The sequence below is a fragment of the Oryctolagus cuniculus genome, chromosome 7, assembly GCF_051225735.1.
Source record: "Oryctolagus cuniculus isolate XC-2025 breed Fujian yellow rabbit chromosome 7, ASM5122573v1, whole genome shotgun sequence".
NCBI lineage: Eukaryota > Metazoa > Chordata > Mammalia > Lagomorpha > Leporidae > Oryctolagus > Oryctolagus cuniculus.
In genome coordinates this window covers 139,804,010-139,820,430 of record NC_142873.1, presented here as the reverse complement: position 1 = coordinate 139,820,430, position 16,421 = coordinate 139,804,010, and the positions used below count along the sequence as shown (strand labels likewise).

Sequence of the window (16,421 nt, the reverse complement as noted above, 5' to 3'; positions counted from 1 at the left end):
TAGATCAGTGGTTACGGGTGGGGGGGGGGGGAAGGAGCGAGGACTAAGGAATGACAGCTACAGGTTTCCTTTTGCGTTGCTGAGAATGCTCTGCAGGTAGAGGGCGCTGATGCTGTGCAACCGTGTGAGTGGATTAAAATCACTGAGCTGGATTCCTTAAAAGATTGAATTTCACGGTCTGTGAATAGTGAATCACATCTCACCGCAGAAAAAGAGAAAAAACACAAATGGATGGAACCTTCCAGGGGAAAGAAAATGTTATCAGATAGGTTTTAAAAACCTCACAGTTATGTGCTTTTTACAAACAACAGGCAAAAGTGACATGATAAAAGCACATTATGTATTGCTTGTACATGATATTAATATGATGACATAAAACATCATACAGATGTTAACATTAACATCTGGTAAGATAAGCGTTGGAATAGAGGTTAATATAGATAGTAAAAGCTTCATCTCATCAGAAGGTGTGACACTTTGAACCCCAGGGCCCTGAATCTCAGCCGGCCTCCTGCACACAGGTGAGCGTTCACCTCCAACCCCCAGCACCTAGCTGGATGGCCAGGGTGGGGTCCTGAGTTGCTGTAGCAGCCGCCACTACACCTCCAGGCACAAGGGCACAAGGAGGTGGAGGCTCCTGGACTGCAGGGCCTGTGAAATGCCCACCAGGGACGGGGGACTGTGTGCACCTCCACCTGGACTACTAGGGGGATGTGGGAGGGATGTGCATTTAGGGGCAAGAGGAGCAGGAGACCAAGGGGGCTGCTTTTCTCGCATGTGGAGTGTGAGGCCAGCAACCGGATCTCAGGAGCCCAAGCACATCCCCTCCTCCCCTCCCATTTTACATGTCGCCCCCACAGCCTCTCCTAAGACCAATTCAAGCCATTCCGGTTCACGGTTTATGGAGCAGCTTCTGTGTACCAGGCACTAGGTTGGGCGCTGTGAGTGGCTTCTCCCATTTAGTCCACCAACCATCCCGTGAGCTAAGTATCAGCGTCATTTTGATGGGTGAAGGAATGCAGGCTGTGGGAGAAGACTTCACCAGAACCACTCAAGCTTGCCAAGTGGCAAAGCCAGGATTCCAGTGCCGGTGGGTCTGGACTATTTCCGCTTCAGTCCTTCAAACGTAAGGGGCTCCCGTGTCATCTTTCTGGAAGAGCCAGCAAGGGATGAAAAGGGGAGATGGTGTCCTCTAGGCAGCCAGCTCTACAGGCAGGGGACCCTGAAGGCGGCAGAGGTCAGTGGCGGGTGCGGGAGGAAGGAGAACAGGCCCGTGGCCAGGAAGAAAGAGAAGGGCTCTGGTATCCAAGGAGCAGCCAGACTGACTGCCATGGTGACGCAACACACGTACAAATGCGCGCGTGCACACACACACACACGCACGCGCGCGCACAGGCACGCCCCCAGAGGGAGCACTGTCCTCTCCCAGGGACCATGCCAACAGTCCCTTGGGGCAGACGACAGGTACTTACAGAGACACTGGGGGCGGGGGCGGTCCCATGTGCCATCGCCCTGGCAGCTGAGCACAGGGGTGCCCAGCAAGTAGAAGCCGTGGCTGCACTGGTAAGACACGGTGGTGCCGTAGCTGAACCTGTGCGGGCCGCTGGCGTGCACCTGGCGGATGCTGTTCTCTTGGTGCCCCGGATCTGTACAGTTGATGACTGCAATCAAACAGGACAATTAGAAAGCTGGAGGAGAGGGTCTTCCGAAGCCCTGGAGTGAGAGCTCAGAAGTTCGGACAGGGAGGCCCTGCCTGGAGGGGGCGGGGGCGGCACAGTGGGTGCTGGTCCTGAGCTGCCGGTCCTCCTCCGGCACCGCCATCACTGGTCAGGAAATCGTCCTTTCCCGACCAGCTGGGCAGCAGCTCCTTACAGAGCCTCCCCCTCCCCCTCCCTCTTCAGTGCTCCTGGCACAAACCCTACTGCTGACTTTGCTGGCCTGGACTGGGATTTATTCGAATTTACACGTCGCTTGTCTCTGTGTGCCCCGGGTCACTGGCACAGAGCTCATTCGTGGTAGAATTGAGGCCCTGAGCTCACCTGGACGGGGGAGGGCTTCTTTGGAAACTGTTTTAGCCTTACTTCTAGGAGTATTTCGGGAAGACGGTAATATCCCGGGGGCAGAATCTGCCTTTAGAATGTTAAAGGGTGGGGCTGGCCCTGTGGCACAGCAGGTTAAGCCGCTGTCTGCAATGCCGGCATCCCATCTGAGCACTGGTTTTGTTCCAGGTTGCTCTACTTCTGATCCAGCTCCCTGCTCCCTGGAAGCAGCAGGAGGTGGTCCAAGTACTCGGGCTTCTGCCACCCATGTGGGAGACCTGGATGGAGTGCCAGGCTCCTGGCTTTCGCTTAGTCCAGCCCTGGCTGTTGTGGCCACGTGGGGAGTGAAGCAGTAGATGGAAGATCTCTCCTTCCCCCCATCCTGTAACTCTGCCTTTCAAATAAATAATCTTTTTTTTTTTTTTTAAGAGACAAAGGATTTGTGAAGCATCTTAACTCAGACTCAGACTGAGATGTTACAATAATGACAACATTGTTTGTCGCCCATGACTGGCGCTTTTGCTCTTGCAACGTCTTCCCATCAGCTCACAGGAGTCTCACAGTCATCACAGCAAACGGAGAGGGACGAGCTGTGTACAGAAGTTTTGCTACGCCTTCGAGGTCTGTAAGGCAGCGGCACCTCTCCCGAGGCCTCACTGCTTCACTGCCGTGGGAAGCCCGGCTGTCTCTTAGTCTGCACGGGGCCGAGACATGCTCAGTCACCTTGCTTCCTTCCTTTTCTCTTTTCCTACGCACCCTTACCCTTCGTCTCTGCCTTTAGGTTTCCATCCCAACCCTGCTGCTTTAACATAATTTCTGTCAAGAATGCAGCTCTAGTGAATGTGGTTACGAAGGAGCTGCAGCAGCCATTCTGCACCCATGAGGAAAGGCCAGGATGTGGCTCTTGTCCTCCCTGAGAAGCTGCGGAAATAACAGAACCTCTGGATTTCTTGTTGATGTCAGAAAAACAAGCCTCTTCTTGCTAAAAAAAAAGGGGGGGGGGGAATGTGCTTCTATATGGTGTTGATCACTTGTTTTCCTATGGATTGTAACCAAGGAGACTTGAAAGAAGACACTAAGTCTTACTTCCGAGGAGAACCCACGGCTGTGTCCAGGGGCTGAGAAAGTTCCTGTTTGTGACCCTTCTCTGCCCCAAGTCTTGCTGGCCCATCTGAGTCAATGTGATGTGGGGACGGAATTCACTGGCACCTGCTCCTGGGCTGCAGCGCCCCAGCGAGCAGAGTTGGTGGGGAGTGCAGGGGGCGGGCAGGGCGACTCACTTCTGCAGGTGGGCAGCGCGTCGCTCCACTGGCCGCTGGCCAGGCACTGCGACCTGGCAGCCCCCTCCGCCACGTACCCAGGGTTGCAAACAAACTTGACCACGTCGTTGAGGTTGAACTGGTTGCCCTGAGTGAGGCCGTTGATGGGGTTGCCTGGGTGTCCACAGGTGATGGCTGTAACCGAAACAACGACAGGCAGTAAGCCCTCCTGGGAGGCCACACCTCCTTTCACGGGGCCTTCTTCAGGCACCTCAGTGTGGTTCAGCGCTAAGCACAACTTAGTCTCCTTTGCCGTAAAAACTCTGTTTCCAGAAACTGCCACGGGCACAGGCCCCCTCCCCCGCAGATTGGACAACTCAAGAAAAAGCTTTGCCCGACTTCCCACAGGGCCCTGGGCAGCTCTCTGTGGCTGGGGTCGACAGTTCCACCTTACTGTCTCTGGCCCTGATGGCCCCGGCTCCCCATCCCCACCCTTCATAGGTGGACACAGTGATGAGAGGCGTCAGGGACAGGAGCTGCCGAGTGCAGACTCCTTCCTGTCCCTGCCTCCCGCAGCCCTCGCTGGGCCCCGTCACTTCCTCTGCCCAGGAATCAGAGTAGCCTGCCTGCCTGTCCAGGGAGGAGGGCGCCCACTTTCCTGGCTGGCTCTGCCTTCCTCCGCTCAGGGCCCAGCTGCCCTCAGGGAGCGATGCCCTCAGCGGCTCCCCTGGAAGCCGCCTCTCCCCAGCCCGGGGCTGCTCATGCCTGGGCGAGTGAATCCTCCCATCCGGCCCTTGCAAGCCCCAGTGGTCTCCTACTTTGCCCTTATTGGTAACAGAGGTGATATTTGGGCCTCCTCCCCCACCCCCAACTGCTTGGGTCACAACTTGTTCAGACGTGGGCAGGGAAGGGCTCGAGGACCCTGTGCGCGCAGGTCTGGCCTCCGAGCCCCTGCTGAGCCCTCAGCTCTCTCTGCCTCCCTGCAGGGGTGCAGTTGACTCCACCCAGCTACACTGGCCTCTGTGAGGTTTCTCAAACACACCAAGCAAAGTCCTACCCCAGGGCCTTTGCGCTTGCTTCCATGTCTGCCTGGAGCGCTGTGCCCTCCGATATGCCAGGCTGCCTGCCCTCATAGCCTCAGGTTTCCCCTTAAATGTCACCTGACGAGTGAGGCCTTGCCCTCCCCAGTGAACCACACCCCCAGCACAGCCAGGCCCCGCGCCCTGCTCTGCCGTTCTCTGCAGCGCCATCATCAAGCCAGCCACCATAAACACACTCAGAAACTTGTTTCCTGCCGGTCTCCCTTCCCCTGCACGTGAGCCCAGGGCGGCAGGGACGCTGGTGGATCGCTGGATCCTTGGTGTCTGTACCAGCATCTGACTCTCAGCAGGAGCTGGAGAAGCGTGTGCTGAGCGAAGGAGCAAATGAGTGGGTGCAGCAAATGAGTGGTTGCTTCTGCCTGGCTCCTTAGTCCTCAGCTCTACATAGGCCCTGCCTGGCCTGGGTCTGCCGCGATGGAACTCCTCCCGGATGTGTTGGCCAGACCTCTCCCTTTGCTCTGGGTTTCAGCTGTGAGAGGATGAGCAACCCCGAGGGATGCTCTCGGGGCCCAAGCCTCGGATCCAGGAGAGCCTCCCCCTAAGCCAGACACTGGGCATCAGACTCACATGCAGGACCACTGCTGCCTTGCAATGGTCGGGCCCTGCCTGGCCCGGGCTCTCGCGCACATGCCCAGCCCCAGGTCCTGTGTAGGGAGCAGAGGGGCAGGAGCAGTGCTGCCTCCCGCACCCCTGTGAGCTCCTGTTCCTCTCTTGGGCCTGGGCTTGCTGCCAGCGTCAGATCTCCAGATGGCACTGCCCAGATCCGGGGACGCTTCCTCAGGGCCTAGGAGCAGAGCTGCTAGGGACTGGGATTAGCGGGGACAGAACCCCGACTGCGGGGACAGGACACAGAGTGCAGCGGCTTTGCGGCTCTTGAGGAGGCAGGAGGGCAGCAGAGTTGGCAACTCCTCTGAGTAGCATGGAGGAGTGATGGTTTCTTTCTTTTTATTTTTAAAAGTTTTAATTTATTAGAGAGATACAGAGGAAGGGAAGGTGAGGGAGAGGGAGAGATAGAGGAGGAGGGAGGGAAGGGAGGGGAGAGAAGAGAGAGAGAGAGAGAGAGAGAGAGAGAGACTCCCATGCACCAGTCCACTTCCAAATGCCTGCAATGGTTGGGGGTGAGCTGGGACCAGACTGGGGCCAAAGTTTGGAGGGGCTCAATCCAGGCGTCCTGCATGGGTGGCAGGGACCCAACAACTTAAGCCTTGCCACTGCCTTCCAGGGTCTGCATTAACAAGAAACTGGAATTGGGAGTGGCACTAGGAGATGGGAATCTTACCCAGTGCCTTAACCGCTAGACCACTGCCTGCCCAGTGGCGGTTAAATTTAAGTTATGAATTTGGCCAGTCCATGGTACCCAGATAATTGGCCAAACATTATTCTAGAAGTTTCTGAGAAGGTATTTTTTAGATGAGCTCCCATTTAAGGCAGGAGAATGTGAGAGCAGCGTGTGGCCCTCCACACTGGGTGTGGGCCTCCTCTGACGAGTGGAAGGCTTTGATACAGAAAGTCTGCTTCCGGGACAGAAGAGGGAGTTCTGCCTCGGTCTCCGACCTGGGCCTGGGCCGCAGATTTTAGACTTTCTGGCCTCCCCTATACATCTTTCTGTAGACAATACCTGCAGGTCCACTGTTTTTGTTTCTCTGAGAGCCCTGACCTAATGTAGGCTGACAAGGGGAGAGGAGGGAGGAGGCACCACTCAGAGGAAAGCGGGGGTGCTGCCGAGATGCGAGCATGGGCACAGGCACATTCCTTGCCCTGGATTTTCCTAGGGCAGAGACCCCAGCATGCTTGATTCGTGTTTACCCGCAACATCTAACACAGAGCCTGCTATACAGCAGGTGCTAAGGAAGTGCCGGAAGTAGCAGACGGAAGGGCAGGGGGAACGGAGAAGAAAGTTAGGAATAGAACAAGCTCACTGCAGAGGCAGTGGAAGGGGATCCAGGGAAAGATTCTGCTATTGAGGTGGGAGGGAAGAAGGCAAGACAGACGCAGACAGGACAGGTGTGTGGCGGGGACGCAGGAAGTGGGAGGAATGCTGGTCTGGCGGCTTCTGTCGTCTTTCTCAACGTCTACGGCTGGCGAGGCTACCTGGCTGTCTCCCGATGCTCGCTGGGGTCTGGACGCATGGGCTCGTGTCATTCTTGCAAGCCTGTGAGGTAGGCATCGTGTGTATCTCCTTAGGGAAAGAGAAGGTCGGGGCGCCAAGGGACACGCTCGGGCTCCTAAGTGGCTCCTCCAAGTTCTGAACCCAGGTCTCCTGACTCCAGGCCATCTTGGAGCTGTGTGCTGAGAGGAGAGGCAAAGGCGGGGAGCAGGGGTCCCCACAGAAGCACTGCCACCGCAAAGCGGCAGGCAGGAGATGGGTGGGGAGTCGGGCCGATCCTGGAGACCACGGATCTGCGCGCCATGGCGGCTACCACAAGGCCTGGCTCAGGGGAGACACTCAGAGATGGTTACTGTTTCACCCTTGCCTTCCTCCTCCAGACTCCGGGAAAGTCTCTGTGCTCCCGGAGTGACCAGGGCTCGGGAGTAGAGGACCGGATTCTGTGACGGACAGGACCGCACCGTCATCACCAATCGTCATGGCAATAATGACCACGACAGTGGCGGCAGCCAACCCTGCCCATCTGGCTCAGGCACTGCCCTAGGCGCTTTCGACTACTTCCTCTTCACAGAGGAGCCTGAGACCCGGTGAGGATGGCTGACCTGTCCAGAGTTCTGTGGCTCCATGGTGTCTGGATGTGGGCAGTCGTGGCCCACAGCGAGTGCCTGCTTACTTTACCCCATGGCCCACGGGCAGGTGTTTGGTGCAGCGGTTAAAACACCGCACAGCACACCTGCGTCCCATATTGGAGTGCCCGGATTTGATTCCTGGCTCTGCTCCTAATTCCGTCTTCCTGCGCCTGCACACAGGAGGACTTAGCAGGTGACAGCTCAACTAGTGGAGTCCCTGCCACCCAAGTAGGAGAAACGAGAGAAAAGAATTGAGTTTTGGGCTCCTGGCTGCTCCAGCTTCACCTGTTGCAGGCATCTGGGGGAGTGAACTAGCAGATGGGAGACCTCTGTCTTTATCTGCCTTTCAAATAAATGAAGTACTAACGTAAGCATTAACAAATACAGCCCAGGCCTAACCTAGAATGTCTTTGGGCTGGGCAGGCAGTCTCCGGCCAGAGCCCCACGCTTGCTATTTTTAGAGTTTAAATCTCTTCCCACATTGTGTGCCAATTTTCTTGGAGCTTCTGCATTTGCATCTTCTGGATGAACCCAAATATATTCTGCTCAGACCTGAGGGGATGACTGATTACGGGCGAGTCGTGATTCCCGTTAGCCTAGCACTTTAGAAACCACTCATGGTTATCTGGGGGGTGGGCATGCGGCCCAGTGGTTAAGCTTCTGGTCTGGAAGTCCACATCCTGTTTCAGAGCGCCTGGGTTTGAGCGCCAGCTCCATTCCTGATTCCAGCCTCCTGCTAATGCACACTCCGGGAGGCGGCAGGTGTTGACTCAAATAGCTGGGTTCCTACCACCCACGTGAGAAACCTGGGTGGAATTCCTGGCTTCCGGCTTTGACCCGGGTTAGTCCTAGACTTTACGGGCATTTGGGGGAGCGAATCAGTGCATGGAAGCTCTGTCTGTCTCTGACTCTCAAAATAAATACAAAAATTTCCTATAAGATTAATTTTCATGCATGGCTTATTGAGCAAGTCTCACTTTACTGTCCTATCCCCTATATGAAAAGCCAGATGAAGAGAATTAAAAAAAAAATTTGCCTTACAAATTTAAGAAAAAAAATCTGCACTTTACATAAAGGCTCACTCTGGGGAATTTTAGAAAGTGATGAATTTTCCAAATGACTTCTGAGGACAAGAGGGGCCACTTCAATCTCAAACAATGCAGATGCACAAGCAGAACAAATGAAAGGAGAGAAAGCTCAGGCCGACCGCATGAATCAGAGAGAGAGAGAGAGAGAGAGAAGGCCGCGAGCTGTAAATTCTGTAAGCGGAGACATAAACACAAGCCAGGCCGAGCTGCTCCTCACGCTCCTGTGGTAAGCTTCTGTGACGGGCAGGACTGAACGGAAAAGGGAGGGGAGGAGCCGGTGAGGGGCCCGTGCGGACCTCCAACCTCTGCTAGGAAAAGTGACTTCACGTGCCGGTTAGCACTCCGAGAGGGAGTGCTGGCGTGGCAGAGCTCGGCTCGGGGAGGGGCACAGCAGCGTGACTCCCCCCGCCCCTTGTCCCGGGAGAGAAGGAAGAGCTTGCCTCTGCCGGCAGAGCAAACAGAAGCAGAGACAGGCAGAGGGGCTTCAGCAAGACAGACAAGCAAAACCAAAAACAAAAGTGCAGGACACACACTCTCTCCCTTACCAAACCCAAGAAAAGCCCATATATTAAAAAACATAAAACCACAATCAAAGCAAACTCAGGCAAACAACCTAGAGAATTAAAATGAGATAGAGAAAGAAGCAAAAGCCTGCGAGAAGTTGTCACAGAGGCAGAAAAGGGCACTTTTGCAAACCACCAGAAAGTCTCCAAACGAACAGAAAATGCCAGCCTGAAGGTACACACAGCTTCTCCGAGAGAACAGAAAAAGTTGCAATCTTTCAGCCATGAAAATCTCCCACCAGACACAGACGCATGAAACACAAGAAACCTGCAGCAATATTCTAATCTGAATTAAATATGTGAAAAATAACCTTGAGGATTGGAAAATCCAAAAACTGAAAGCTGAATGGAGAAAAAGGTGAAGGGAAATAAAAGATAAATTATTACATTCAGGAAGAAATAAGAGAAGATAACAAAGTTGTCTCAGAGATGAGGACTAAATCATAAACTATTCTGAAACGACAAGTTAAAAGGAGGTATTGGGCGGGGGCTGTGGCCGCGGTGCCAGCATCTCTCATGGGTGCTCCTCTTCCAATCTAGCTCCCTGCCTATGGCCTGGGAAAACAGTGGAAGCTGGCCCAGGTGTTTGGGCCCCTGCACCCACGTGGGAGACCTGGAAGAAGCTCCTGGCTCCTGGCTTTGGATCGGTGCAGCTCTGGTCGCTGAGGTCATTTGGGGAGTGAACCAGCAAATGGAAGACTTTCTCTCCCCCTCTCTGTCTGTAACTCTACCTCTCAAATAAATAAAAGAAAAAAATCTTGGAAAAAAAAGAGGTATTGCGGAAAACTCAGGCAACCAACCAAGAGAATGGAAGCAAGATAAAGTAAGAAGTGAAGTCATGGGTGAGCGAGAGGCTGAGATACAAGATACGTAAAGAAGACTGAACACACACACAGCTGGATCTGATGATGAGGAAGAACAAAACAGCTGTCCGGAACTAGTGTGGAAAACTATAGCTAAAGAAAATATTTCAGAAATACAAGCAGAGCTGAAGCCACATATTCAAAAACCCACAGAATCCCTGGGCTGATTCTCTGGGAAGATTCAACTCTGAGGTCTAGCTTAGTAAACACAGCACAGCTAGAAAAATCATTAAAGAACCTATAAGAACAATAGAATTAAATGACTATTATAATTCTATAGGTTGAATGCATACAAATGGAGTAGAATAGAGGTTACCAGAAGCAGAAGGTTACCAGGAAGGGAGCAGGATGAAGAGGGAGAGGTCGGTCAAAGTGAACAAAGTTGCAATTACATGGATGAAGTGGAGAGATGCAATGGCCTGCGGGATGACTGTAATTCATAATACTGTGCTATACACAAGAGTCGACTTCTCTCGCCACATACACAGACACACACACAAAGGGTACTATGTAAGGAGTTGGATATGCTAACTGGCTTGACCTTAGTAATCATTTCACTGTGTACATGTATATCAAAGCATCATGTTGTCCATCTTAAATATATACAAAAAAAAATCAAGGTGCCAGAGAAAAAAGAGTGTGATGCAGAGCAAAATAATGATGGAGGAGCATTTTTAGGAAGGTCACAGAAATAAATGGTGGTGAGAATTTTATATCTAGACTAGCTGTCGTTCCAGCTTTGCGGTACAGAGAAGCAGCTTTAAAAAGGCAAGAACCTGGGCAGTATTACCCAAGGATCTTACTGAGGAGTGCACTAGAGACCGAGCTTGTCCCTGCCAGCAGACGAGGAGCAAAAGTCCAGAGCACTGGTGACCTTCTAAGAGATTTAACTGCAGATCTAGGAGTAAAATAAAAGGGAGGGAAAAAGGTAGGATTCTATATAAACTACAGATAAATAAACATTGTATGTTTTGACAAAGTAGAAATAATACAACCTAAAATGGAGCAGAAGAAGTGTGGAAAGGAACCTGGAATAAACTCACTGACGGTAGTACAGCTAATACATGAAAGCCGAGGGATGATGAAAAACTGATGAGCTGAACAGGCACACAGCAGGGTGGTTAGGCTGCCACCTGGGATGCCCACGTCCCCTGTCAGAGAGCCTGGATCCATCCCGGCCCCTCTACTGCTTATCCAGCCTCATATCAGAGCCTGGATCCATCTGGCCCTTCCGCTGCTGATCCAGCCTCATATCAGATTCTGGATCCATCCGGCCCCTCTACTGCTTATCCAGCCTCATATCAGATTCTGGATCCATCCAGTCCCTCCACTGCTGATCCAGCCTCACATCAGAGCCTGGATCCATCTGGCCCCTCTGCTGCTGATCCAGCCTCACATCAGAGATCCTGGATCCATCCCAGCCCATCACTGCTGATCCAGGATCATATCAGAGCCTGGATCCATCCCGGCCCCTCCCCTGCTGATCCAGCTTCATATCAGAGAGCCTGGGTCCATCTGGCCCCTCCACTGCTGATCCAGCCTCACATCAGAGCCTGGATCCATCCCGGCCCATCACTGCTGATCCAGCTTCATATCAGAGCCTGGATCCATCCGGCCCCTCCACTGCTGATCCAGCCTCACGTCAGAGCCTGGATCCATCTGGCCCCTCCGCTGCTGAGCCAGCCTCACACTAATGCACACCCTGTGAGGCAGCAGGTGACAGCTCAAGCACTTGGATCCCTGCCACCCACATGCGAGCTCTGGATTGAGTTCTGGGCTCCGGGCTCCTGGCTTTAGCCTGGCCCAGCCCTGGCTGCTGTAATCACTGGGGAGTAAATGAGAAGATGGAAAATTCCTCTGTGTCTCTCTGCTTTTCAAATAAAATGGAAATACATAAATAAGTATATATCAGTAAACAGAATGATAAATAAATAAGTATATATCAGTAAACAGAATGATAAAAAGCTATATAAGAAAATGGGGACTAATGGTACTAAAATGGTACAGCAGTAAATGAAATAACAGAGATATAAGCATTCCTAAATACACAAATAACACATTACACAAAGATATACCATTAAATACCATTCTATATATAAAAGATAAATAAAAACTATAAAATTAAGACCAAACACATCAAATAATTCAATATATGTGAATTACTTTAACTAATCTACTAAAAGAAAGATTTTCAAATGGGCTCATAAGACAAGGGTAAGCTCAATGCTGTGTACGGAGCCATCCAGATAGGCTGAAATAAGTGCATGGCCAAAGGTCTGCCTGGAGAAGGGCTGGAAGGGGTTGTGAGCCCAAAGCCAAGCAAAGCAACATTCACGCTGAAAACTGCTAACAGTTACGATGAAGGTATTTTAAAGGTTCAGAATCACAACGTATAATGGAGATATAATGGTTAAGAGTATCTATGAACCATTAACACAGCAATGACTCTAGTGTAGCAGAACAACAGGAAATGCAGGGGAAAGAGAGAAACACTAGTAATTGGAAACATTACACACACGTCTCAGAATGAAACAGGTCAAGTGGATGAAAAACAAGTAAAAATGCAGAGGACTCAAACAACGCAATCCATCAGGTCTACCTTATGAATATTCATAGAGAGCTAGCTGTGCTCCCTTTCTTCTCCAGTGTACAGAGCATTCATAATCATCGACCAGAGTCAGAAAGAAAGCATCAATAAATTCCAACAACTAGAAATATACAAGCAGTAAAATCAGAAATTAAAAACAAAATAAAAACAAAAAGGCCCTTCGACCTAGAGATTAAAAAAGAAATTGTCTATTAAAGATCTTCTGGGCAAAAAGGGACATTAGTAGTAAAATTACAGAATTTCTAATAAATAATAAATATTCATTATTAGGATCCATGGGATACAATTAAAGCAACAATCAGAAAAAATGTGATGGTCTTAACACTTTCATCGATGAAAATCAATACAAACTTGAAAGAATGAGAACGAACGACTTAAATTCTTAACTCAAAAACTAGAAAATGAACTTAAAAGTCGTCTGAAAGAATGCACAAGGAGGAAATAAAGTAAAAGACGTAATTAACGATGCCGACACCTGAAAATGATACACGGAATGATTATGTCTTTGGAAAAAAAACGAATCCATCTACAAAAGCCCCTCGTAACTGGATCACGAGATAAAGGGGGAGAGCGCTTGCAGAACCGAGCCCCACGGCGAGGGAGCGCGGGCGACATACTTACGCACACAGAAAGGGGTCTTGCCAGACCAGCGGTGATCCTGCTGGCAGATGCGCACAGACATGCCGATGAGGCGGAAGCCGGCGTTGCACTGGTACACCACGCTGCCCCTGTAGTTGTAGTTCTCGCCATTGATGTGCCCGTTGACAATGGGGTCGGGAGTTCCACAGTGTCCGGCTTGAGGGCAGCATGGGGACAGAGAGAAAACCCAAGAGGAGGTCACAGAAAGTGAAGTGGAGCCTGGGCAGGGGGACGAGACACAGGGACGGACCCAGACACAGGAATGGTGGCTAATGATCCAGCCACCCTTGCTTCCCCAGCCTCCTCCCGTGGGTAGCTCTCCAAGAGTGACCTCAGGGGTCCTAGGCATGATGGAAATGCTACTGAGGATTTACTGATCTGGAACGCAGAGGACACCCGGGTCTACAACCAGGCAGTCCAAGGCGGGTTGTGTTGGTGATAACCCCGTAAAAACATGGGGTTTGGCTACATTCACGCTTCCTTCTTGAGAGGCACCCAGGTGAGTCATGTTTATAAATGGGGTTGGGTAGAGTGTATTTCTGGCATTCCCACCAGCTTCCTTGGGCCCCTTGTGGAAATAACCTGTGACTGTGTCCCTGCCAGGGGCCTGAGACAGCGAGACAGCCATGCCATCTATTCTTGTTAGCTTTGTGTGGCCGGGTCTCTCTTCTGGACTTGAGTGATCCAAGAAGGGAGAAAACCTTAGCAGCACAGCTCAGGCACAGAATGGATTAACTGTGGGGGAAAAGCTCTCTTTGTCCTCTGTAAGCCAGGTTGTTTTATGGCTTCTGTCATTTGCTTAGTAGAGATGTAAAACCGCTAACTTGCAATATGCAAGGTACTCTCGGGGTGTTACAGTTGTCCAGCGGTGGAGACGGGGCTCTGTCCCTTATGAAAGGGTGAATAAGGGGTACCTTTCCAATCAGGATGAGAACCCTCAAAATCTTGCCTCAGGAGACTGAAAGCTCTTCTCATTCTCTGGGTGCCCCCGAAAGAAGCCAGCCCAGGGTCTTATTTATTTTTTATTTGGAGAGAGAGGGAGGTCTCTCACCTACAGGGTCACTCCTCAAATGCTTGGGAGCTGGGAACCCCATTCAGGTCTCCCACGTAGATGGCAGGGACTCACCTGCTCAAGTCATCACTTGCAGCCTCCCAGGGTCTGCATCAGCAGGAAATGGGAATGGGGCCTGGGGCCAGGACTCAAACCCTGGCACTCCAATATGGGACGCAGGCATCTTATAACAGGTGCACCAAGTACCTGCCCCTAGTTCAGGGTTTTGCTCATGGTAGAGGAGCCATAGTCTGTGGATTCAACATTTTATGGAAGTAGGCCAATGATAGGTTCCAAGGCTGGCCCCTAGTTTCGGAGAGATCTGACTTGTCCTGGGGAGGCCACTTACCAAGGCAGCGGACCTCAGAGCCGCTCCAGAGCCCGTTGGCCATGCACTCCCGCACCCTGGAGCCCACCAGCGTGTACCCGGAATTGCAGGAGAAGATGGCCGTCGCCCCGTAGACGGACAGCGTCCCGATGCGGTGCCCGCTGGGAGGGATGGGCAGCTCGCCACAGGAGATGACTGCAGGGACCAGAACACTCAGTGAGCAGGACGCCCTGCTGCAGCTTAGCAAGGACGACGACAAAAACCAGAGCTGCTTGAGCCTGCTCCGCGGGAACTCATGGCCAGCGTGCGGGGGGTGACACCGCTGCTGGTGGCGTCCCCAGAGCTGAGGAGTTCCAGTGCCCCTGGGTTTCATGCACCACCATCTCTGGATATGAAGGACACCCAGGCAAGTGTATTTAAAAACTCCTGGGGTGGTTCGCGGTGCACCCTGGTGTGACCCTGTGGGGTGCTCCCCGGCGCCCAGGGGGACGCTGCCAATCAGTCTCAGTGTGCTTTGCTGCTGGGGCCAGTGGCAGGCAGCCTCGGGCTCCTCATCCCAGCACCGCTGCTGGCCTCTGGCTGGCACAGGAGGTGGGGCCTCTTTGCCAAGGCTGTATGAGATGTGAGCGGCTGCCCTGGAGTGAGGCTGTTCCCGGCCTGTGAGGTCTGCTCATGGACCCACACGTGGTTCCGCTCCGCCATGGAGTCCGCACCACCGTGCACAGACCTGAGGCATGGGAAGATCACTCCTCATCCCACCCGGACTCACGCCCCCTCTCAGTGACAAACTGCTCCCTCTAGCCCACGGCGGGCTCCTCCTCTATGATGGCCTCGTTGACCACACACGTGTGACAGGCAGAGCTCTATGGCGGCGGTGCTGTGGTGAGCCAGTCAGAGCTTCCTGGGCGACGGAAGCTCTGATTTCCCCAAGTGGTGGGAGACAAGCCTTGGCTGTGGGCCCTTCTCAGAGAGCCTGGGTGGAAGGCCCTCCCACCTGAGGTCACACTCTCTGCCCGGCCGGCCTGCAGGCAATCGAGGGGCAGCGTGGAGATGGTCGTCTGTGACAATTCTGAAAGGCGAGCCCACCTGCAGCGCTTGCCGGGGTGTTGGCGGAGGCTGCCAGAGACTGCGCCAGCTCCGCTTCCCCGTGGCCCTGCCCTGACCCCTCCCCCGCCTTCTGCAGGTGGTGACCCTGAGACCTCTCCTTAACAAACCTCAGCCTCACAGTTTCTTCTCAGGGACACAGACTTTTGCATTTATATTAAAGAGCCAGAGGAAAAACAGTTCATGGTGAAGGACAGGCAGGCAGGCTTAGGTGGCCTGACCCCTATGGGAACCTCATGCTTCCTATACACCCTTCCACTACAGGTGTTACCATGACCACTGCTTCATGACCACTTAGCAGGTGCACTGCTTCTTTATTCGTCTACCTGTCCAGTGGACTATATGCCCCTCGCAGGCAGGAACCACAATGCTATATCTTCACAGCTTGCTTCGCTTGATAAATGGCAGGGGCCTGGGGAATGCGGAGTAAATGACTTTGTGCAGGGTCACCTGGAGAAAGGCAGCTGTTGATGAGATGACAAGAGACTAATGAGTGCTGGAAAGGAGGGGGTAGGCTTTTCCCCAGCTCCTGACTCCAGGTGAGTGTCCGGGAAGAGGACCACGGCAGTCCCCGGTGATGCCGACAGCTCAGGGAGGAGGCTGCTGTGCCAAACTTGCCCACCCCCCTCCTGGGCTTACTCTGGCAGGTGGGCATGGAGTCACCGAGGCTCCATCTGCCGTTGGCCTGACAGCGGATGACCCTCTGGCCAGTGTAGTAGTAGCCAGGGTCACAGATGAGCATGAGCTGGGCTTGGAACTGGTACTGCGTCTCAAAGATGAGCCTCCAGCGGCCATGCTCCACGCCGATGCTGCTGACTTCGGGACAGGTCACGGCTGGGGACACAAGGGGCAAGGGGCATTCATTACTCATGGAAGAGGCTGCAGGAGTCCAGCTTTACGGGGGAGGGGGTCTCCACGCAGTCACGATGAGTCCAAGAATCAGTCCCCAGGCGGCGTGGGAAGTAACGAAGTAGGCTGGGTGGAGGATACAGGAACCCCGGGGGTGCGGATCCACCAAAAATAGGAACGATGGTGCCATCACC

The 16,421-nt window shown here is 52.9% G+C and overlaps 1 protein-coding gene across 7 annotated transcripts in view; it reads right to left on the bottom strand.

Annotated features, from left to right (window-relative positions):
- Positions 1-16,421, bottom strand: part of CSMD2 (CUB and Sushi multiple domains 2) — a 624,779-nt gene that overhangs the window by 53,774 nt on the left and 554,584 nt on the right. For 6 of the 7 annotated variants that reach the window (XM_051832047.3, XM_051832045.3, XM_051832046.3 and 3 more), the window contains 5 exons: positions 16,018-16,212; positions 14,296-14,469; positions 12,878-13,051; positions 3,320-3,493; positions 1,473-1,661 (listed from right to left, as the gene is read on the bottom strand). In XM_051832047.3, the coding sequence (XP_051688007.3) occupies positions 1,473-1,661; positions 3,320-3,493; positions 12,878-13,051; positions 14,296-14,469; positions 16,018-16,212 (906 nt within the window). The remainder of the gene's footprint in view (positions 1-1,472; positions 1,662-3,319; positions 3,494-12,877; positions 13,052-14,295; positions 14,470-16,017; positions 16,213-16,421) is intronic. The other variant, XM_051832052.3, reaches the window with a different exon arrangement.